Below are 23,813 nucleotides of genomic sequence, written 5' to 3' on the forward strand. Positions count from 1 at the left end.
GGGCTGCCTCAGGCCCTCGGGGTGTGAGGGGCCGCTTTGCAGCATGTGTGTATATTCGTGTATTTTAGCCTATATCCGTGTATTTTAGCCTATATCCGTGTGTTTTAGCCTATATCCGTGTGTTTTAGCCTATATCCGTGTATTTTAGCCTATATCCGTGTGCTTTAGCCCCTTGCACGTCTGTGTGCTCAGCACGGGCACAGCTGCATGACACAAATTCGTAGTCTACAGCCATTTCTGCCTCGTTTCCACAGCAGAGCCCCCACCACGCTCCATAGGTACAGGTTGGATTTAAACCTCGCCGGTTCCTATCCCTTGATAGCAATGGAGTTCACCCATTTCTTCATAGGTCACCATTTCTTGCTTAAGCCCTAGCTGCCCATGCTGATCAATGACCCCACCTCTTCGCAGCAAAAAGAGACAGTTTTTAATCTCCAGTGGGCTGATGTCTGTAAGTTGTCACAAAGCCGGACTGCTGATGGTGCCCTCGAGTTTTGCCCTGGCCTGCAAAACTGACTTGCAACAAGGGTGAGCGTCTCTTAGTCCTGTACAGAACCATCAGGTAATGCTGACACCTTTGTGGCTCCAGGTGTAAGTCTGTACAGACAAGCTCCTCTTCTTCAGTTTTACTCGTAAGTGTTCACGTTGAGAGGTCCGTGTCTGGACAACACTACAACACATTCCCACCAGCGATAGGTGCAGCAAACAGCACTGCTCTGCCTAGAGCTGAATAATTTCAGCACCAACAACTGGCAAATAGAAGAGGTCCTCAACCATCAAACTGCCTGACTGCTTGATGAAGAGACGAGAACAAATACTGGAACGTCATCCAGAGAAGATTGCCTGGCAATTGTGGACCGTGCTGGGCAGCCTCCTATGTTTTTGCACCTTTCCCATTAAATGTACACTGCAGAGCAGAGGAAGGCATTCGCTGCCCCTTGCTGCTGGTTTGTGGATATGGATACAACTCTGTCACTGTGATTCAATTTCAACTAAAACTGTCCACCTGCCTGGGTTCCAGCAGCTATAAGAGGCAGATGGTGGCTCTAACAGATGAGGCATTACAGAGGGGTAGAGTCTAGTTTATTGTTGCAGATGGGCGGTATCTTTAGTATTATTTTTTTTTTATCGTTTTGGATAGCCATACCAATAAATCGATGATGTCAGCAGCATTTGTCAGTGTCTAATTCTTCTCAGTGCAGGGTGGTGCAGAACATTTCAAACCAATTCACAGCAATTCACGTACAGAGAGCAGTATGTATGCAGGTGCTGCACTGCCCTCAAGCGGAGGTTTCAGCGATATCCCGATGTTCATCCTGCACTAAGCAGTTCTGTCTTGTGACGTGGTGGAAAGTCCTTGCACAGTGTTTTTTACATTTTCTGTAATAAAAAACTCCAGCTTTGAAAGGTGGATTTCCCTGAGGTGACTGCAAAAGACACCACTGTTGCAGTGTTTGGAAAAGCAAACTTGAAAAGCAATTTTCTTGCAAAGCAAACAGCATTTCAGAGTACCTGTCACCTTCAGGTTATCATAAACTTGAACAGTAATTCAATGTTCTTTGTAGTGGCTTTTCTGAAAAGGGCTCTGCAATGCCCTGCACTTTTTCCCATGGCCCAAGGGAATCAGCATGAGAAATACAACAGTGAGCTTGTGTGTGCACATTTAAATTAAATTTGAGGGCAGCCAGCCTGTCTGCTAGGAAGCCTTTATAGGGCTGACTTAATCCTCTTCTAGGCTGTCTACTGTAAGGCACAGTGGTGACCACAAACCTTTTGGTCACCTTTAAATCCCTGTGTGGCTTCCAAGGGGGCTCTGCAGGTAGGTAGCTTGACACTACAGTCTAGTGTAGACCTGTTGGTCAAACCATCTGCAATCTGCACATCTCTCCTTTCTCACACTTGGTGTGGCTCTGCAGAGCGTGTTTCCCAAAAGCGCATGGGATGTTTTGGTGTTTTGCTTGTGTCTTCAAGAAAACACGGTAGAATGCATGTTATCCACTATAATTGCTCAGACTGTCTGCACAGAGCAGCTGCTGCCTCCTTGGACATGGTTTTGCTCACACAGCTTATATCCGAGTGTGCTTAGTAGCCCCAGAAGCGTTCAGCAGAGTCATGGTGTCCTGGGTTTATCTGTTTTTTGCAGATTCAACAGCACTGCTAATCTCCGAAGTTTATCAGTTTTGTGGAGGCTTTCACCAGCTATCTCTCAGCACACTCTTCTCTTTCCAGCTTGCCATTCTCCAGGTACTGTCTCCACCCATACTGATTGTACCCATGTGCAGGGAAGGGACCTTTTCAAAACAAGAGTTCAACCCTGAGCAGTGCACTATCCCCTGGACAGATGCAACTGAGGCTACAGGGTAATATCTCTCCCTGACTGATGGCAAAGAAGGCTCACGCATTTTTATTTTTTTTTAAACAAGCCACTTGATGCTACAAAGGGTGGCCAAAGCCATAACCCCTCAATGGCAAGTGTAGGGCACATGAGCTGAGCTGTGGGCTCCCTGCTCACACCCCCTTCCCTGGCTTGTCAGCCCCACAATCGTTCCCGTGTAGAAAAGCATCGGTGGTGCAACCATTTTTCAGATGTGACCACATCCCAGATGATGATCAGGCTTTTTTCCCAGCTGTCCAAATGGAGCAGGACTCCTGGGAATCCCACTCAGGAGGCCACAGAGCCTCACCCAAACCCTGATCTAACACCAGCTAGAGGAAAGCACAAACCCTCTCAGCTCCCAATGCCCATGACTGCTGGGAGGACTCACACCTCCAACACACCATGGCATTGCCCTGAGGGTGCCTGTGTCCAAACAGAACAGCAGTATAACTTAACTGTGGTAGTAAAATTGTCCCTAGTCTGAGAGGCTGGGTGATAGCAGAAGACTTTCCCTGGCTCCCAAAGTCAGCTGAACACAAAACTTTATAGATATAGAACAAACCAAACCAGACATTTCTTAGACAAAGATCATGGAAAAAAATCCACCAGAGTCTCTACAATCCATTAGACAGTCTTCTTCCTCAATATTAACTCAAGGAAGAAGCAGCTCATAATCTTCAGAGTATATTGTTCCCTCTTACATACTACATTAGCTATATATTTTGTGGTCAATAAGTGTTTTATGTCTATAAAATGAGCAGTTGGAAACCTGAATCCAAAAAAGAGAGGGGGGGAGGCAGTGACAGGATAACACACGACAAATGGGATATCAAAACACAAATTGCATGAGGTTGAACTGCATTTTTCTCTCCTTCCTGCCCTGCTGGCAATCCCCATCCACTTGTGTCTCAGGCCGTGTTGGCCCGGTCTGCACAGCACCCATCCCAGCAGGCGACTGGAGGTCCCATCTGCTGAGCATGGCACGGAGCTGTTGGAGACCTCTGCCAGCTGCTCCTCAGCCTGCTCCAGTTTGCTGTCCCAGTGCTTTGGTGGTTATTCAGAGGGGGAGAGGCTGTCTTCCCCAGACAGTCCCACTGCCAGCCAGACCCTGAGCTGCGAGTCGTGCACAGCTCTGGGGACAAACTCCTGTGAAGCAGCAGACCACAGAGGCAGTGCTGTGCTGAAGGCACTGCTTCAGGTGTACAAGGAGGCTACAGGACGTGCCAGTCGCTCTTTGGCTTGCTCACAAGGCACAAGCACGCAGGTTTCTTTGCTGCCATCTAGCAATAAACCCACATCAGGAAACCCTTCCTGCTGGCAACAAGCAAACCTCTCCTGCTGCAGGTCTGCCTACACCAGAACATTTCGGCATGCCTACTGTTAGCAGAGATGTTCCCACAAGTATTTATACACCCTTCATCTCTCCACTCCTCCAAAGATATAGACAACTTATTTTTGTGGTAGAAATGTTGCACAGTTTTGTCCATGGAAGGCAGTGCAGAGGGGCTGGCCCAGGCTTGCTAGATGTCAATATCCAGGTTTAGGAATGAGATATTGCTGTAAAATTCTGATGAGAAAGAGTTGCTTTCCAGGGCCTGACCAGACAGTGGGGTTGGAGCATGCTCCTCTGTCAAATCCTCAGTTTCTGTGCTCCTAAGAAACGAAGAAAAAAGTAAATAGTATTTTCAAAGTGCTTCTATTCCAAACTCCCCTTCCACAGGACTGCCAACAGTGACCCCAAGTCTCTATGGGACTATCCTATCCTGCAGCCAAGAAATAGATTACAGACATAGCTGGCAGACATACACAGATACATGCACATGCCTATTCACACAGATGAAAGAGAGGCAAAAAAAAGATGAACAGAAATGCAGACAACACCAAGAGTGAAGAAAATTTGCAGGAGGCTGGTGATGGAGCTAAAAGTGGAGCAGTCATCAGCGTGTGATCCTAAGAGCCTGAAGGAATGGGGGGACTGGGAGGGCAGCAGGACAAGAGCTGTGTAGATACACACACAACAAAGTGTGCAGTGGAGGAATTCTGAGAGTGTGACACAGACGAGGGAGAAAAAAAGAATAGGGAGATTCAAGGGACAGAGAAAAGCCGTGATGTTCCAGCTGGTAGAAGGCATTAACACAGAAAATGAAGGATTTTGGATGGGTAGCTTATGACCAAAAGGGATGGAGGGAACAGGAAAGATGGGTAGTGAGGGGAGTGCCCAAAAGGTCAGCAGGACTCGTGTTTGACTTGCCAGCAGTGCATCGAGTGTTGCTGTACAGTGCAGCGAGGTGCCCCCCAGCTGTGCCTCGAGCATGACTTACAGCACAGTATTGAATTTCCTGCGCAAGAGGTAGTCAATGACATCAGGGTCTGTCTGAAACAGTCTTCTTAAGATGTCATGCTGCATTTCTGGAGAGACCTGGGAGGGATACACAAACACACCTGCTCATGGCACCTCCTCCTCTCTGAAGGCAAAAAAAGCAGACAGCCAGGGCCCTGTGCTGCAGAGCCAGAAGGACGCTGGGTCAGTACTTGCTCACAGACCTGTAGAAGTAAGACTGAAGTGGAATTTCACAGAGAGGGAGATGTGATGAATGGTTGGAGGTTAGTCACAGAAGATTAGGCCATAAATATGCAACCAAAGAGAGCCTGGCTCAAGGAAAGGGAGGATTAGAATAATAAAATCATTAAGGCTGGAAAAGGTCTCCAAGATCACCTGGTCCAACCATCCCCCTACCACCAATGTCACCCACTAAACCCACCCACTAATCTAGCAGGAGGGTGGAGAGAGGATGGAGCCTGGGCACAGGTCAAGGTACAGCAGGGCCAATTCTGATAAGGAGATAATTATTCCCCTGGTGGGGGATCCATCCCAAATTAATACTCACATGTGTCATGGACAATGAATCACATTTACACAAGCTGACTCAAGTTACCTGCTGTTAAATGGGGCTGTGAATACATCCTTGCTACTATTAAGAAACAGTTCAGATGGAAAGAAAAGCTGTCCTGGGAAAGCCTCACCTACCATGAACAGGGTCTGGTAATGTTCAATCAACCTCTGAACCACCAGTATGATGGCAGTGCTGTCTTCAAAGTCCTTGGCACCAGAATCTTTTTCTCCAGGCTTCTCTTTCTGCAGTATGTTGGGACCAAAGACTGTGGCCAAGTTTGAAACTGTCATTTTATTCCCAGGAATCTAGCAAGCAAGCACAAAGAGAAGTTATAGATTATGTATGCACTGGCACAAGATGTCCCAGGATAGCCTCACCCACCCTAGGACAGGAACACGAGCTATTGAGTGAGGACAGAGTGCTGAGCTAGGTCCAGTTTGGTCCTCCTTGAATGCAGGGCCAGCTTGAAGGGTATGTGGTGCTGGAGTACGTGTTCACCCCTTCTTTGCATCAGAGCCTCCATCTCCCTCTAACTCACTTTCACAACCTGTGCTAGAAGATAACAGCTGATACTTCTACATTGTCTTACAATACGGGGGGGAAGGAAGTGGAGGGGGGAAAAAACAGTCTTTTTCCATCATGGAGAGACTGAGAGCTCAAATTGTCCAGAGAAACCAAAATCAGCCTCAATGCATGATGGTGAGTTCTTCATGAAAGTTGGAAGTAGAATACTAAAGAGGTCCCTTGTGCTGCCTACAGGTGTGCAGCCAAGTCTCTCTGGAGTTAATGAAATCCAGAAAATCACTTAACTGGACTGAGAGCAACCCAGACTCACCACAGAAAAGGAAATTTATTGACAATTGGTTTTATAAGCCTTCTTTTTCTTCCTCCTCTTCTTTAAATGTTGCCTGCCCCAGTTTCTTTAAGAGCAAAACCTGGTCCCTAGCTAGCTGTACAACAGAGGGCAGCCTGAACTGTCACCTTTAATTGATCTAATTACAACATTGGCTAAAAACTGAAAAAAATCCTCAGCATTCAGCTGACTTAACAGCAGTCACAGGAGAGAGCCATCGTGAACCCAAGGTGTCAAAGGAATAACCAAGGCTTGCAAGAAACTCTGCTGGGTTTTAAGCAACAACGTTTGAACAATCCCTTTTTCATGCAGTTGATCCTTGTGGGCCAACCTTACCTCCTGGCCATCGGGGCCCCAGGAGCTCTTGGCATGCTGGGCCACCTTGCTGAGGAACCGCAGAAGGCGGTGCAGCGTGTCGCTGTGGCAGGGGGGCAGCACAAAGAGCAGCAGCTGGAGCACAGCCAGCTGTGCCGGGACTTCCATGGCTAGGAAGAGAGAAACCCATTGTTAGAAATGTGTAGTGCAGTTTCCAGCCTGCTATATCTGGACAGCCCTAGTTTAAATCCTCAGTAACAAGCCCTGGAGGGAGCCAGACTGGTGTCCATTGCAGCACTCCAGTGCTGGGAATGGTCCTACCACATTTCAGTGATGGCAACTCAGGTATGGTTTGCCTGCTGCACAATAGCTTCCAGCTCCTCCTGTACGTTGCTGCATATATTACTGAAGATGCACTTCAGTTGAGTCACTGTCCTGATGTGGGTACTTACAGGCTGTGCTGAGGAAGGCTGCATAGAGCTCTCTGGGAATCAATGAGTCTGACATGTCCCGAAGAAACTCTTTGAGCAGAGCAGCCACATCATGAACGCTTTGATGTTCATCCAAGAAAACATCCAGTCCGTGGTCAAACTCTTCCCTCAGCTTAAAGATAGAAATTAGAAGAATAAAAGCAACAGCCAGTTCTTCCTTTTTAGATGAGTAATGCTGTCAAGAACTTCTCCCTCTGCAGAGCTACTGCAAGAAAGCATGCCAGAGCCCAAAAGCTTGCTACTGACCAGAGGGAGCGCCTTGGCTGGTGAAGAGAACCCAGAGGGAGCTCTGAAGTGCCACCAGGGGAAGGAGGCTCCTATGCTAAAGGCAGCTTGGAGAGATGAAGCCTGCTTTCCATGGCTGCAAAAAAGGACCCAGCAGTTTACAGATATTCTGCTCCAGCATGGCCTGTGATATTTTAGAACTCTGCATGCCAACGCCTGCTTTATTCATTCACCTCCCATATGGGTATTTGTCCCTTGGATATGATATTAACAATACGAGGATGCAGTAAGTGTCTCACTTTACCTGCTGAACTCTTTTCTTGGAGCTCCCAACTCGGAAGATGCCCACTGTCTGGAGACCTGCGGGACAGGCGGGTTAGTGCTCTGCATTCTCACAGCTCCCTGCTGCCCCAACCCGTCCTTAGAGCACCTCAACATGTAAATATCACAGACACAGCTCTCTTCACCTGCACGAGGCAGTGTGTCCTTCCCCATTTCTGGCAGAGGGGATAAGAAGAAAGGTTTTGGAGCCCTAAGATTTGATTGTCTGTGGATCAGGGAGTAAAAACCACTTTTACAGTCACTCTGAGATTTGAAATGGATTTGCAGGGGAAGCTAAGGCCAGCACACCAGGAAAGGGTCACCAATACACATAGGTGACATTCACCTCTCAATCCAATGGCTGCCTTCAGCCTGGAGGACTCTACCTGGGTGACTGTTCAGCAGGGTACCCTGCCCCAGAAATCAGCCGTCTCCTGTAGCTGGGAACTTCCAGGCCAAACTGCCCTTGCCCAGCACTTGCAATGGGTTTTTACCAACCTGCTCTGGGACAGACCACCCGACCGGAGAGAAATCTGTATTTACCGTATGTTTCAATATGTTTGCAACATCTGTCCACAATCCGCGGGACCTGCCAGGTGATGGGGTTGAGGCTTAGCATCTTTTTCTTGCCCAGGCTTCTCCGTGGATCCAGCTCGTGGGGGTGTGACAACTGCAGTGCCTCCAGCAGCTTGGAACTGTTGTCACTCAGGTCAGTGATGGAGTCCACGGACATTGCCCCCTGAGATGGAGGAGAGGTCATAAATGTCTAAAGCCAAGAAGCCCGTTTCTTATCTGTCATGATAGGAATTTGGCCATGTCCTTCTGGTAACTTTGGTTTTCCTCAGCTTTCTGCCTCCATACAAGATGAGCCAGTAGAGACTGGCCCACCCCTCACAGTCCATCTCCTGGGTGGAAGTGGCCCCTGAGTGTGTGAACTGTGCCCACCTCATTTCTCTGAGGGCAGACAGGGACACAGCATGAGTAACACACATTCATTAAGAAAAGACCCTGGAAAACCAGATTTGTTGCTGAAGCAAGGGCTTCCCCCAGCCTATAAAACTATCATGACATGTCTGCCAGAGAACTTAGTCCATTTTTGCAGTCGTACCCTTCTCTGACTCCAGGAAGAGCTATGGTCAGGAAAAGCTGGGGAAAGAGGCTCTTCAGGGAAGATCTCACAAGGTACCATCCAGCAGCTCCTGCCCAGCTGGGACCTCTTCTGCATCTGTGCCCGAAAGTTTGTCACCGTTGCTTCCACCTCCAAGCACAGCCGGCGGCTACTCTTCACAGTTTCTTGCAGTTGCTTGTACGCACGATCATTGGCAATGACTTGGAAAAGTGGGATCCCAAAGGTCTGAGGAGAATAGTCTAGGAAAAAAAAAAAACAAACATGGAAGGAATTGAGAAGTATTGCTATCAGTGAAAAAACAAGAGGGAGCAAGTGCAGCACAGGCCAGCTGCCAAGGATATATGTGATTATCTGGATAAAGTAATTAGCCTTCAGAAGAGAATAACAGATATAAAATGTCAGACTTAAAAATTGCCTTGAGTAGACTTTCTACTTGTGTGGAAAAAAAAAAAAAATTGGTAAGTGCTTGTTCCCAGCTGACTGCACTCTACATTTCTGTTTTCCCCACTTTCCAGCTGATATCCTTCAAGAGACCAGAAAAGAAACCAAAACTCAAACCAGCAAGACTAGGGGTAAAATATGCAGGTAGGCAAGTGAACATCTTTACATATGCACGTTCACACACAAACTCATATGCACTCTTCGACGTGCTCTCATGTTTGTGTAATTCTGATTACACACCACACTGAAACAACAACAAAACGACGTTGGTTTGGGACAAAACATTTTGCTGACTTTGAACACTTCCCATCTCAGCCCCATCAAAAAAAAAAAAAAATCACAAATTCTGTTTGAGATGATGACCAAAACCTGGGTAAAAGGAAGGCTGCTCACCTTTCTTCTCCTTTGAAAAGCTCTCCAGTTTCTGGCGGATAGATTTACTGCCTTTAGGTCCAACTATGGGGACAAGAGAAAGCAAAGACTATGCTTCGTTAGGCTGCTTTAGAACAGTCTCACCTTAAAGCCATTTTCCTTTCTGCGCCCTCATCGATTGAGCGCGGCCACAGGCACCTCCCTTGGGTGAGTGAATGCTGAGAAGCTGACAAAGCAGTGCCACACTTGTTAGATGAAACACATGCCACCCAGAAATCCCATCCTGACCCTAGACAGTCAAGCTCCATATTCAAATATGCTCCAATTTATACATTCAGGAGCATCAGTCATCATTTTTTATTGTAACTATGAACTGAAAACTCATCCAATAACTATACTAAATCAAGCCATCATCCTGCCTTGGCTCGTGCTCTGTATTCCTTAAGAATTCTCTTCCTAGACACAGCTTATATAAATGTTTGGGTTATTTTGTAAGATTTAGAAGAGAGCTATGTTGGTATGAACAGTATTTGTATAAAGAATAGCCTACGTTAACCATTGTACTGCACCACATGTGTTGTTTCATTCAAATGACTAGATAGCAAGAAGATGAAGAACAATCCAGAGCCAAAAACAGTACCAAGATAAGGAAGAAAAATGTCAGCAAAACTCCACTGCTTAAACACCATCACAGTAACTCCATTCCTAAAGCTTTCCAGATGTTCCCAATGGAAACAAACCACGAGGCAGCAGCTAGTAAAGAAACCACCAAGCTCCCCCTGTCCAGAAGGCATGAGCTGGTGCCTCTGTGAGAGAGTAACACACAAAGCCCACTTCAAACCTGGAAGACAAGGATGACCTCTTTTCCCTGAGAGATGTACCTCCTGCAGAGATTTCATCTTTCTTGTTCACCTCTTGCTTGAGCCACATACTTATTCTTGCAGCATTGGCCAAAAAGAGATTGTAGTGCCCATCACGTTTCCTTTGCAGTTCAAAAGGGTAATCCTGGAAGTGGCTGTTTGCTCTAATGTCTAAGAGCACCTGGCTGGTGCTGGTGCTCTAGTGGGGCTGGAGAACCCCCAGGCTCCTCCTGCAACCACTCTGCTGGTAGCAGGTGACCGTACAGCTGGTAAACTACAGAAGTTGTATTTTCTGCCCTACTGGGGTGCCAAAATACAGTGTAGTGCATTGGAGCTGGTCTGGCCACTGTTAAGTAATGAGTACGGTTTGGGAAGGAGTCTACTGATCCCCATCTCATTGCACTTGTTTCGTTAGATGTGAAGACATCAGAGCGGTTGGGAACACAGATAGTGCCTGTATTTCTTCATAGGCTAGGGTAGAGGAGCACAGTCCCTGGGGAACCTCTATATTTATCTCAGCATTAATTTCAGTAGCATGTCCTCTAGCCTTGCATAAGCCCCATCCCAGCGTCAGAACCTTGTGCTGAACGTTGATGCACAAAGCAAAGCTTGTCCCATCCCAACGGAATTAAGAGGGCCCTGCTGGAAGACCTTGCTGAATCACGTCGCATCTGTTTTGGATTAGGAGAACCAGAGGCAAACAACAGACAAGGTCATATTCTCACACTCCTATAGCCACACAAACCTCCCTTAGAAGGCTCATTAGGCCTTCAAGGCCCATACCAAAACAGGGAACAAAAAATTACATGGAACAAAACTCTTAAGTGTCACAATGTCATTCCATAAACATGATCCCACGTTATGAAGTGCAGGAGTGAGGATGAATAACAATAATGGCTCAGATCTTGTTCCTCCCCTGGCAAAAGCCGTCCTCTCCCATCCCCTACCTTTAGCCAAGCTGAGATCTCCAACGAGCAGCTTCTCCTGCAGCTGGTAGAGGGCTAGCTCCTGCAGACTGGCTCTTTCCAACTCCGAAAGGCTGTGTAGGGACACAGGCTGCATTTCAGTGCTTTAGCTTGGCAGAAGAGCTGAGAGAAAGGTCCTCTGAAAAACATACATGTAAAAGTAAAAGACTCAGGAGCACGTTGCAGACACACCTGCTGAAAATGTCCCACCGTGTCTTTCCAAGTGCAAAGGACACTCGCCCCTCTTTCACCCCTCCAAAGAGCCTGCTGATCTCTCAGTGCCCTGGACACACTGGCTCATTGCCCTTCCAAGCAAAGGCCTTTGGAGGCATCAGGGATCTCAGTCCTTGCTCTTGAGACCCAGCAGGCTGCCTGAGGCATCTCACTGCTTAGCAGAGAGTTTTCTGGCTGGTTCTGGGTGTTTTCACATGAAGCCCAGTGCTATCAGGCTCATGTACACAAGGCAGGGCACATCCTAGTGAGCCAGAGTAGGAGCCACAGTCCTGATGCTGTAAATTTGCAGCTCTTCACCAGGGGAACGTTTCCTGGCTGGTGTCAGCACCTGAACCATGCTCCACGTGAGCAAAGTCAGGATAGACATGTCTGGCCATCTCCTTACCAAAACCAGAACAAATAACAATTCCAAAGCTTGACAAAACCTCATGAGAGGAGAACAGAAGCACCACTTATCCCTGCTTGGTCTAACACCTTATCTCACATGCTGCTCTTCCCCTTTCTCCACCCGAGATTCGCTCAGCAAACAAACTCCCGAAGCCAGGGGGCTCTCCTTCCATCTCATCACGTCCTCACACACTCAACCCTCAGCTGCATTTGTTTGCAGCTACATTGGGATCAGCTCCGGATTTGTTCAGACTCAGACTTTCCTTCCCTTCCACCCCTCCCAGAACTAACACCTGATAAAAACCTCCTGGTGACCTGAGCATTTCCCAGCTCCCCAGGCACCCCCCCTTGCTTTGTCCCAACCCTCCAACAGACCCTGCCGACTGCCCCATCGATAACCTTTATCTCATTTTGTCTTGTTAAACTTTACCTTGTTATCTTGTCTTGTTAAACAGCTGTTGATTACCCAGACCTTTAATTTGTCAAGATCTCTGCCCGGCTTCTTTACCCTTGAGGAGTCAAGAGCGCCTCCCGATTTAGTATCGTTTACAAACCTCTAAAATCTGAAAATTAGCACACATCCCACTAAATAAGACTTATGGCTCCATTTTATTTATAAACTGTTCTTCTCTGCCTACTTTCCCCATTATAAATAGTTTAATTTCTGAATTTAATTATTAACACTGAGCTCTGTTTCTTCTGAATCATAAATCCACAGGGTCAAAGCCTCAATGTCTTTACTCTCAGCAGTGGATGGGCTACAGCTGACAGCTCACAGCCCCACTCAGGGCACAGGTGACTGCTGAATGCCCCGTCCCCAGCCAGGCAGCGTGTCATCAGCCTCCAGGCAGTGGATGCTGACCACCTTCCCTGCAACTTCACCTCTCCCTGTTATCTGCAGAGAGGCTGTGGTGGGGCTTGCCCTTGCTCCCTGATCCGTCAGCACTCCGTGCAACACCTCTGCTGGCACCCATCAAACACAAGCCACAGTCCAAAGAGCAAAAAGCAGCAGTAAAAAGGAGAAATGACCTGGGTTAGTAGCACATACATAGAAAAGATGTAGTCAAAGTACAGGCTACAAAGGAGCTTTCCCAAGGAGGTGTTTAAAGAAATATAAAAAAGTTTCTGGAAATCTAGAGCAAGTGATGAGGGTGAAAACGCTCAGAAGTGCTGGTCCAGGCAGCCTGCACAGGCTCTTGTATTAGCCCCAGCACACCTCCATCCTCTGTGCCTGGGGAGGAATGTTGTCAGCCACAGTGTTTGTTTTGGCCAGGTTTCCAGTTCTTAAACATTTTTAGAAAGTTATATAAATTAAAAAAAAAAAAAAAAAGTTGCTATGAACTCCCCAGAAGGGCAAACCAAAAAGGGAATTCAGCTAAAGGCGAAGATATTCTTGAAAATGTTGAAGTTCATTACAGAAACTATACGCCTCTGTTAGGATTTGGTGACAAAAATGAGATGTAATACAGCCAAATTTCCTGGTACTGCTCAACACTGCTGTAAGTTAAAAACCCTCCAAACCTGAGCACCAACCCAGGTGCTCACAGCTGTTTAATACACTGGATCAGGGTAAATCTCCCCGAAAGAGCTGTGCAATGCTACATGCATTGCAGCTAACCCTGCATACAGCCAGATTTAGCAGCGACCACTCTACAGCTTTTGGAGCTTGGGGGATGCATTAGCAAAGAGCCCAGAGAGTCACTTCACCTGCTGGAATCTGAAGTCAAGCACAGCCCCTGAAGGCATTCATGTCTTGCCTGCAAAGGGATTTTTTCATTCTTACTTTGTTAAACAACATCAGGATCTGCAGCTCCTGCAGAAGTCAGGGATGGGCAGAAGCCTGACCAGGAGGTTCCTGGCAGCACGTGAGCTCTGCTACCAGCAAATGCTGCAGACGGAGAGACAGCCCCTGAGACAGTGAAACCAAAGGGAATTACCTTTCTGCAGGTGAAGCTCACAGATCCAGACAGAGCCCACATTCACAGCCCTGCCTGAGCAGTCTCTGAGGATGCAGCTGCCTTGAGGAAAGGAGGAGGAAACCAGATTAGAAAAGAGAGAGAAAGCAGGAAGTCATAGAAACCCTCTGCTTATCTGGCACTAGTCTACACCCTCCAAGAATAGCCATAGAGAACGTCACCATCACCAGCTTTAAGATAAACTTGTTGTTAATGGTTAATGCCAAAACACCTGGCATTACTTCTTGCAATTACTTCATGTTTGTGCTCACAGGAGCAAGCTAGATTGGGAACACCCAATGCTCATACACAGCTGGGGAAAAGCCAGAGTACTACAAATCCTCCTTCAGAGGTGGATGCCATAAAAGGAATTGGATTAATCCTAAAACAGAAATAAAAAGTTTTTCATCGGGAATGCTAACATTGCACTTCCTCTCTGCAATGACTTTCCATGCTTATTTTTAGGAGTAGGTCTTATTTAAACAATTTCATGGGAAAAGCTCAGCTCAGCTGCCCCTTCTAGTCCCAGAGAGCTGCATTTTCTCCCCCATTTTCAGAAGCAAAGTTGCCCTCTTTCCAGCTGGAAGGAAGGACTTGCATTTACCTTTCTCGTTTTCTTCTCACAGCATGACCAGTGACAGCCTGGGCTCGCTTCTTTTCCTTCGAGATGATGAATTTTAAAGCAGCGTCTTCACCGTGTCCTGCACAGCCCCTTCCAAAGGGTGAGGGAACCTTCCCTGCACGCAGTGAGGATGAGAACTGATGGGGAAGAAAATCTAAATGCAGTCAAGGGGAGGAGAAGGGTGGTGAGAAAATGAATTTTCTGCCAAGAGAAATGAGAGCCAGAAACATCGTGTTGAGATAGAGGGCAGGGTTAGATGGGAAGGAACAGCACTTCCCACGCCTGACAGTGTTTATTCCTTGGCAGAGAGGATCGTTGCTCAATCCCCTGTCCCCATGCTCTCCCTACCCTTATCTGTCAATAACTAGGACAGCCACAAAAGCAGTAGCTGTTCTGGCAGATTAAACCTGAAAGGGAAATTTGCTGCTTAGGTGCTGGTCTGTGAAGTGGCTGGGTTTCATCTTGGCTCTCCACGCTCTGACCTGGTCCATCACCTTCTCTTAGAAATGACCACGTCTCTCAGTGCAGCTTAGCCAGGCACGTGGCTGCCCTCCGTACCCATGAAGGACCTGAGGGGCCACCAAAATCCTGTGCGAGGCTTTGGCATTACAGAGCTCAGGGGCTTGACAGCACAGCTGGCGTTTTGTACGACGTGTTGTACGTGGTGCTTACAGATCCCAGAGAACCTTACCTATCTACAACAAACCACAAAGTGTGCATGGCAAGACCTAAAATTGAAACTTCACAAGTCAACGCATGATCACACACCCAATGCTAGACCAGCTCTTGTATCTCCAGAGCATCTCTCTCCAGGAATGCCCAGGTTATCCTCAGGCTCCTTTTTAAACTAGATGCCTTCTGTTTATCTGGGACCTGGCTCTGCCATTTCCAGCTGCCCTGGGGGACTTGGCATCTTGTGATACAGCAGGCAGGGCACCAGCAGCCAGCAGCTGAACTGCTTCCCTCCTAGCAGCGGTTACTCTTTGAGTCACAGCCAAGCTTGCAGCTACCTCCAAAACGGGCATCCCTTGCACGAGAACCCCCTCAGACTGCTCTTTGCCCCTTTGTGGAGTCTCGTCTGTACGAGCACTGGTGCCCTGCTGCACCAAACCTGGCTGCACAAGCACTGCGCTGCTGGAAAACACAGAGCCCCATCAGCACCACAGGCTTTCGGTGTAGATATGGTAACAGGAAAAAGAATCCCACAGAATATAAATGTCCTTAAGTGCAGGACGTCAGCCGATACAGCGCAATGCAACACAATGCACGACTTTTGTGCCAGTCCCAGGGGGTGCATCTTCTTTTTTTTTTTTCCAAAGGCTCCTGCCAATGGAGGTATGATGTACTGCTCAGATCTCAGCCTGTGGTTGGAGCTGTGATGCTTTGTAGCATCATATGATGCTTTGTAGCATCGTAGCTACAACCCTGCCAAAAGTGTTCACCAGAAATAACCTAATCCAGCTCTACTCTCAACCCCAAATTAAAAGTAACAGAAAGTAACTCCCAGAAAGAATTAAGGACTTAAAAACCAGAACTGCAGAAAGCAGCAGGAGCTGCCTAAATGGAACCCATAGGAAAACCACATCTGCAGTTGCTGAGGACTGGAGGTCTCAAGTGCTGACGTAGAAGCAGGAGTCCACACAGCCATGAACTCTTCTTCCCAGGTTACACAAATCCTAAAAGTCCTTTTCTGCAAATCGTCCAGGAAAGATCTGCATACCTTTCTGCTGGCTCAAATCCTCTTTACTAGTCACTGGTAACCGAGAAGCACAGACAGAATTAATATTTACGCCATTGCTGCACCAGCAAGGGTTATTTCGGGACTCCTAGTATTAGTGGCAGGAGAGGCTGTAAAAGTACTCGTAATTTGGGTTGATTTACCTTCTTGCTCCAGTGGAATCTAGCTGGCCAGACAGTTCCTAAACCTGCCTTCTGCCACCCTTTTCTGGACCGCAGTTTTCACTTGCCCCTCAATATAAGCATTAAGTGCTGACCTTTGTCACATTTGTTACTCTTCGTTTTAAAATCCTGTAACCAGTTCAAGCTTTGGCATCCTGCCTGAATTTTGCTGTAGGTGAAACCAAGTCCTGCATGCAGATTCGAGTTCTCTAACAAGTTCTGTGTCAGCCCAGATTTGACCCCAAATCTCTCTGCTCCTGGATTACTTCGGCCACCAGCAGCAGGCTTCTACCCTGCCTCCTAGTCACCATAGCTGTGCCTAGTCTGCAAGGTCTGCTTTTTTTGAGGACAAGAGCGTAGCTCAGCATAGGGGAAGCTGGATTCAAATCCCAGCACTTCTGAAAGTCAACACTTGAAACTTTCCAGAAGCTGGGAACTTTCCTCACACCTAAAGCTGTCCCTGTCCAGATGATTGGTAGGTGACAAAAAGTGACTCTTGATCTTTTCAAGAGCAGACCAGGATGTGCACAGCAAGAAGCCTGGCGTCTAGATACACCATGGGGCAGAGGCTGAAGAGCAGATGTCTGCAAGGACAGCGAAGCCCCATGTTCACTGAGGGCTTGGCCTCAAACCTTTCATTTTAGTGATGGAGCGCTCCCTTTCCTATAGCAGACAATGCAAGTTGGGTGAAGGAAAAAACAAAAAAAAAGCAACAAAGCCAAGATTTGAACATTAAAAATGTTTATTCCTTAAAAATACAATGTTCACCTGTAGTGACACAAATAGTCAGAGTTATTAAAAAGGTTTTTCATATGCTTCCAGTGTAGCAGTCCTTCAGTGTCAGGAACAAAAGTGAGCAGGTAGTTTCCCCCCTCATCCCCCATGGGAAGCCTGGTCCCAACAGAAAGGTTTGTTCCACCCATTTCTGCTGCCTGTGCCAACATGAGCTACGTGCAGATCTCTCACTAGGTTCGAAAGCTCCAGGAGGCATCCACTGCCAGAGCGCAGGGTTTTGTTTGTTTGGTTGGTTTTAGATTTTTTGTTTGTTTTTTTAAAGCATTTTACCCTATATCTTACCAACCTTCTGTAGAGGGCTGGGGAGCCTGATGTTTACTGAGAATGTGAGGTACAGCCTTGGGGAAGATTCAGGAGGAGAAAAGTCTGTGCTGTTTTCTAGCACTTTCTGAAGCTCAGTCTCAAAAACGAAGCGGATGGAGAAATTTGATGGCAAGCTGTTAGAAAAATACAGGTCTGACGTAGGCCCTTTGTTCTACCCAGATCAGTAGAAAATTCAATACACCTCCTACATCGAAAATTATTTACAGACTGGTTCTGCAATGCACAAACCCTCAGAGAAACCACCATAATCACACTCCTAGTGACACTGCCTTCACATTAGCTTAACAGTTAAACCTTCAGTAGAGAAAAGAGCCTTGAAAAAGATCTGACTGTTAGGCTCATAGCGACTCTGAGCCAACTAAGTCGTCTTCTGTTTAAACATACCTCATTTTTTGTCATATAAATGTCTAAAAAAAATGACATTTTTTTCCCTCTGGGTGGTTCTAGAAACCAGAAAGTTGTTTGTTTTTTTTGTTGGTGCTTCAGTGGACAGTCTATGGCTGTTCCTACCAGTAAAAAGAAGGTACAGGATGAGAGATTTAGGCACACACAGTACATACAACATTGGCAAAACATGTGGTCAACACAATGGGCTTAAAAATATCAGACGAACTTTGTACACAAAATGTATCAAACAGCACTTTGCTTCTTAACAAAATAACTGATCAAAGAAGCTCCAGCAGTTCAAGTTTCTTCTAGAGCTACTCTGGACTTAAAATTTCACTTACATATTATCCCATGCGTGCAAGATAATCGTCATAAACAGAGGTAAGAGGCATCCTAAGTTTTCTTGACACACACATCCTGCTGTTGTTTTCAGTGTTAAGTCAGTTCAACTGAAGCTCAAGTCGTTTTCAACCCATCAAAACCACAAAACTTCCATTTTTTCTCTAAACTGGCCCCAACCCCACTCAGCTCCTGTTTGAACGTAGTTTGAAGTCTGGTCATGAGAACTTCCACTTCGGTGGTGCAAATCTGTGAAAACAAAAGGAAATTTTCACTAAAAAAAGAGGATGCTTTTGGTTACAGAAGCCCTGAAATGACTGGTTACATTCAAACTCAAGCACATTTAATTGCTAAAGGACATCTAGGATTTCCCTAGATCTCTTGTCCAAATACTAATGGTGATATCTTTGGGATGGCATGAGTTGTGCTACTGTCACACTTCGGGGTGAGATGGCTGCAGCTATAATAATAAAAAATAAATAAAGGGTAAAAAGAACGTCCAATGTTTTTCACTGTTAAATGCAAGATAATGAATTAAAAACTCCCAAGCATTTATGTAAGTGAACAGTAAATACTACTACCACTGCTTTGAGAAAGAGTTCTCAGCTAGTGCATACAGAAATCGGGGAAATTGGGAACTTATGGAGACTTTTGATTCACAAATTTGACTGTTCTGGCATTTACTAGATACAATTAAAGTTCAGCAAGTGAAAAAAAACTCAAAGATGCTGCAAGTTTCAGGACATAAAAACTGCAAAGGCTGTGTCCACCTTACGTTCAATTGCCTGCATCTGTTTTCTTACTGCAGCAGAACCATTAAAAATTTATTTATTGTATTAATAACAATTCAAGTTTGCTTCTGTTATGTGTTTGAGACTGCTCTGACACATGTTAAGAGCTGACTGCACAATAACCTCATCCACCTGCTGGATAGCTGAAACATTAGGATACATTTTTGGATGAAAATGTGGGTATTTTCCAAGACTGCAGAGAATGTGACATCTTTTTACATATTCTGCTGATCTACCACAGTAACTGTTTTTGGTTTTAATACCCTTTAGAGCTTGCACAGTTTGTAGTCCTGCTGTTGCAGTACTGTCAGTTTTCAGGGGCTGTGCTTCAAGCTTGGTGTGTATGGACCACACACCTCAGCAATGCCTCCTGCTGCTGCTTCATTTCCACCTCCAACACAGTGGTTTCAGTGCAACAATTCTGTAATGTCAAGTCTGATCCCACTTCATGCTGTCTAATACAATGCATAACTGGATTTTCCAATAGATAATCCTGAGCCATTTCTCCTACCATCCTTCAAAGTCATGTTTGACTCTGACCCTCTCAAAGAAGTTCTTTTGATTCACTTGTTTTTACCATATGCCAGCAAGAATCACAGTTTTCAGGTAGGACTCAGCTAGGCCGAAAAGTTCTTTATTTTCAAGAGGGCAGGCTACCATTTACCACTGAGAAAACGAAGTAGCAGAATGTATATTCACTTTTAAGGCTTCATTAGTGTGCGAGTGCATGAAAACTCTTTGACATGTGATAAAGATCAAGAGCACCTGCTTTGCAAGATGGGTTTGTGTTTGAGAGGTGCACTTTTGTCATCATTCTGTTTTCCAATCAGGTAGAAATGACAGTTTTAAAGTTTTAAGGCAAAGAAAAAGCACAAGCTCAGGCTGGCAGTGGGTTTGGTAAAGAAGAAGTTCAACCTAAAACATGGAGCAGATAGGAGACACCCCAAGATAGCCATCATCTATTCTACTCATCAGCACTTGCAGTGTTCACTGCAGTATTGGAGAAGTTCTGTTGGGATTATTTCAAGGCTCCAAACTGCCCTTTTAACCTCTGCACTGTCTGCTAACCTGGTGGCTTACTTGGTGAGACTGATAGGCAGTGAATAGGGGAAAGATCGTCCTTTATTCCTTGCTGGCGGCTTCAAAAAAAAACAGGTGTTGCCCAGAAGTGGGGAGGTGCTCTCTTTAGACCTGCCCAACCTCAAGCCAAAACCAGGTAGACTTTAAAAACAAAAACCACAACTACTACCTAGCTTTCACAGTAATGAAGACAAGAACGTTAAGATGTAACCTGAAGAAGAAATGGGAAGACCTTCTAAGAGATCACACACACAAATCCTGTTGAAGTTAGCAGGTTACCCAGGCATCAGCAAGCAATAAAAAGGACTGAGAGCACTGCAGAGACTAAAGGATGCGCTTTTCACTGTAGTTTTCTGCTAAGCTAAGCAGAAATTCTGCTAAGCAGAAATTTCCAATGAAGTGAAGCACTTTCCTACATTTTAAATCACAAACAGGAAATGTCAGAAGTCTGATGAAATACATGGCAGCATTCCTTTAGGAGCTCCAAAGAAAAACAAAGGTAGCTGCTTGCCTTTTAGACAAATTCAGAACTTGCACGAGAAGATGAACTATTATGTATGTCATTAAAGGGATGGAGTGAGCCTGATCACTTTCTTAGAATGGGGAAAATTAAGCACTAAGTTATAAACAAAAGCAGCCCGAGAAGGTTCCAGGCACAAGAGATGATTCCCCTGATGGTAAGTATCCTGTTCATGGAGCACTTTAAGGAAGACGATCAAAGTATATCAGTAGAGTAGAATAGCAAGATGCAATTTGCCAGAACCTTCAAAACTTTTTACACAGTAACAGAATATCCTGAGCAGGAAGGGACCCACAAGAATCAGAGTTTTACTCCTGGTCCCACATAGGACCACACAAAAATCAGACCCTCTGTCTGAGAGTGTTGACCAAACACTTCATGAACTCCAGCAGCCTCAGTGCCATGACCACGTCCCTGGGGAGCCTGTCCCAGTGCCCGACCACTCTCTGGGTGCAGACCCTTTCCCTAACCCCCAGCCTGACCCTCCCCTGTCCCAGCTCCATGCTGTTCCCTCGGGTCCTGTCGCTGTCCCCAGACAGCAGAGCTCAGTGCCTGCCCTTCCGCTCTCCTCGTGAGAGCTGCAGGCTGCCATGAGGTCAGGTCAGCCCCTCTAATGGGGAGGTCAGTCCCTCCCCATTTACTCTGATAAGGAGTCTGAAGCCAGCAATAGACAGAAACAATGCAGGAAACAGCAGCTTCTCCTTGTACTAAGGAAAATGCACAAGTGCTCTTCTTGTTATTGCCCTTTTTGAGCTCTGCACCAAGAACTTGATCCCTCCACTTAGCACAGACCTCTGTACCAGGGGCTGTGGTTCGATCCTTATGCTCTCAGAGTTTAAGGCACAGCATCCTCCTAAAAATGATTTAATTTCTAAGTGTCAAAACAGAGACAGAAAAGGGTCGATGAAGAGCCACATGATCAGAAATATGGAAAAACTTTTCACAAAGACACGAAGACATTAGGTCTGTTCAATTTAGATAGAATATATACAGTGGCATAGCAGTACAATGAACAGTATGAAAGGGGCAAGTTATTTTCTCTTTTATCTTGAAAGTCGTAAGGATAAGGGAAACAAAGGCAGTAAACAAACAGAATAAACACAAATACATTTCAGATACAGATTTTAAACATGGGATTCACTGTTGCAAAATACACTTAGTGTCAAAGGGTTTTCTTGACTTACGAGCAGGATCACACACAAACATTAACAATAAGAACATCAGCTCCGTATTTAGGTTAACATTAAGCTGGGCTAATTATAAGGGCTAAGCCAGAAGCTATGAAGAAAGTTCACCCCTACCCTTGTCCTCTTCCAACAAATTATTCCAGGTAATGGACACGAGCTCTTACAGTTCTCACTCCCAACCAGCATCATACCCAGGGATGAAATTACACACTCAGAACACAAACGTGCTGCCTAGGCTTGCTCGGGGAAATGGAGATATTGGTACACCTACTTTGCTGTCCAGGCGCTGCAGGTAGGAACAGATGTACTCTATGCTTGCTCCAAATGGGTGCACATGAAGAAATGTTGAAATTATTCCTGGAAAAAAGGAACACCACAAACATCATTCTCTTGAGAAGAGTTAGTTAGGAACCCCAGCTCCCTGCCACTGCTAGTACAGAACACAGGGATCTTATCAGGCATTTTTGCTTTTAAATACAGTGAAGTTTGGCCCACAGGCTGCAAAGGAAACAACAGCAAATTGATGCAATTGGTTAGCACTTAAAACAGACCTCACTGCTCTCAATGCCTGTTGAGTAATGGTAACGTGCCCCATGATGATCCTTGTCAAAATTCAGCAAGAGGTTATCATAAATGTGGGGATTCAAGGCTAAAGAAGAGGGAAAGCTGTGCTCCAGATGTATCACTTCAAGGAGCAGGAAAAGGCAAATGGAGAGAGCAAGCAGTGATATGTGTGCCCCATCTCACAAGTCCTGCAGCATTCAGTTAAATAGAGCAACACAAGTTTGTAACCTGTCCCACAGAGACTCTTTTCCAGCTCACAGGCAGAACTGTAAATCCAAAATACTAACTTGTAGTTCTGACCATCATCTGAAGTAAAAGGTAGTGCCTATGATCTTTTCCTGAAAGTCCCCTTTTTTTCTGTGCAGACATCAGACCTTGATCTGGCACAAACAGACCCATCCGAATATCAGTAAATCATTTTTTGTTGTTCTCAAATCATATGTGGAGGGATGGCCAAAGAGAACTAGGCTGAGTGACAAGAAAGAAGCTATGTTGTCCCATCAAGAAGAGAACTTCTGTTCCTCCCACTCAGTGCTTCAAAATTTGTTTTCAGCTACTGGCTTTTGGTTGAAAATTTGTAGCATGCAGTGTTAGGTTATTAGGTTATTTTTCAATAATAACCGTGGTTGTGACTGAAAAGTGCATGGCACAAGATTTCCATGTGAGCAATGCACCGAGTGAAACCCTGACCACCACCAAGACTAAAGGCTGTGAGGACTCCCACCTCTACTGGCACAACCCAAGGAACAAAAGGTGGCCAGTGGAAGCTGTGAGGCCATTTGAAGCAACTCCCATTCAGTGCCGGTCTCTAACATTGTCACCAAGTCCATCAAAAGGCCTTACCAACTAAAAGAGCTTCTCGTTCAGATTTCACAGGACTATTGTTCAGTGTCTTCTCAACTGGACCTTCCTTCTCCTGACTGCATGCACAAACTCTGGACATACTGCTCTCCTGAAGAAAAAAAACAAACACAGAGGACCCATTTCAAACACCGAGAGCACCGCAGTCATTCTTACACACTCTTACAGCTGCTCAGTACGACTTGACAGAGTTTGTATTTTTGTCTTACTGTGTCTGTGAGTCATTGCATTGCTTTATCTATTGTTTATTCCGCAAAATGCTTCCAACAAAACACACTGATGTCCATTTTGCCGTTGGAAACTGCGTGTCTGAGCTACCAAACTAGATTAAAGCCCATAAAGTAAAAGTAAGATGCCATAACATGCACTTTCGTTGTCCCTGGTTCACTGGTATGATGTCTACTCTGCAAGAGCCTTAAAAACACAAAAACAAACAAACCCCTCAACCAGCCAAACAAAAAGACTAGAAAGGAAGTCTTGCAGTGACTAATTGAGACACAGATGTTCATTTTTGAAATGCCTTAACAGTGGCAGTATGATTAAGCAAGAGCCTATTGGATGCAAAGGATTTGGGATCAGACCGTCCTTGACTTGAGTTTGTGGTACTGGAATCAAACAGAATTTT

The 23,813-nt window shown here is 45.8% G+C and overlaps 2 protein-coding genes across 12 annotated transcripts in view; both read right to left on the bottom strand.

Moving 5' to 3' along the window:
* Positions 1–1,462: 1,462 nt before the first annotated feature.
* Positions 1,463–14,564, bottom strand: ARHGAP36 (Rho GTPase activating protein 36). Of its 7 annotated transcripts, none has more exons than XM_005020630.6 (12): positions 14,424–14,564; positions 13,802–13,882; positions 11,226–11,382; positions 9,440–9,502; positions 8,585–8,844; positions 8,020–8,215; positions 7,460–7,515; positions 6,892–7,042; positions 6,461–6,609; positions 5,406–5,576; positions 4,699–4,796; positions 1,463–4,030 (listed from the first exon to the last, which is right to left on the bottom strand). In XM_005020630.6, the coding sequence occupies exons 3-12, from the start codon at positions 11,338–11,340 to the stop codon at positions 3,898–3,900; spliced, it is 1,392 nt and encodes a 463-aa protein (XP_005020687.1). In that variant the 5' UTR covers positions 11,341–11,382; positions 13,802–13,882; positions 14,424–14,564; the 3' UTR covers positions 1,463–3,897. The 7 variants fall into 7 exon arrangements, with proteins under 7 accessions (XP_005020687.1, XP_021128838.1, XP_012956082.1 ...); XM_021273163.4 differs by lacking the exon at positions 14,424–14,564 and adding an exon at positions 12,295–12,373 and having other exon boundaries at positions 13,802–13,994; XM_013100628.5 differs by lacking the exon at positions 14,424–14,564 and adding an exon at positions 12,295–12,427 and having other exon boundaries at positions 13,802–13,994.
* Positions 14,565–17,064: 2,500 nt separating this feature from the next.
* Positions 17,065–23,813, bottom strand: part of ENOX2 (ecto-NOX disulfide-thiol exchanger 2) — a 43,092-nt gene continuing 36,343 nt past the window's right edge. For all 5 annotated transcript variants that reach the window (XM_072042861.1, XM_072042860.1, XM_072042859.1 and 2 more), the window contains 3 exons: positions 23,171–23,279; positions 22,035–22,120; positions 17,065–18,434 (listed from right to left, as the gene is read on the bottom strand). In XM_072042861.1, coding sequence (XP_071898962.1) covers positions 18,303–18,434; positions 22,035–22,120; positions 23,171–23,279 — 327 coding nt within the window. In that variant the 3' untranslated portion in view covers positions 17,065–18,302. The remainder of the gene's footprint in view (positions 18,435–22,034; positions 22,121–23,170; positions 23,280–23,813) is intronic.

This window comes from Anas platyrhynchos, chromosome 10 (genome assembly GCF_047663525.1).
Source record: "Anas platyrhynchos isolate ZD024472 breed Pekin duck chromosome 10, IASCAAS_PekinDuck_T2T, whole genome shotgun sequence".
NCBI lineage: Eukaryota > Metazoa > Chordata > Aves > Anseriformes > Anatidae > Anas > Anas platyrhynchos.

What these genes read in the sequence shown, in the direction of transcription:
- ARHGAP36 (XM_005020631.6), bottom strand. Translation starts at nt 11,340, where the DNA reads ATGCAGCCTGTGTCCCTACACAGCCTTTCGGAGTTGGAAAGAGCCAGT. An exon ending in ATTACCAGACCCTGTTCATG is followed by an intron (nt 4,797 to 5,405) that starts GTAGGTGAGGCT and finishes TATCCCTCCCAG; the next exon opens with GTCTCTCCAGAAATGCAGCA. An exon ending in AGGAAATTCAATACTGTGCT is followed by an intron (nt 4,031 to 4,698) that starts GTAAGTCATGCT and finishes TTCGTTTCTTAG; the next exon opens with GAGCACAGAAACTGAGGATT.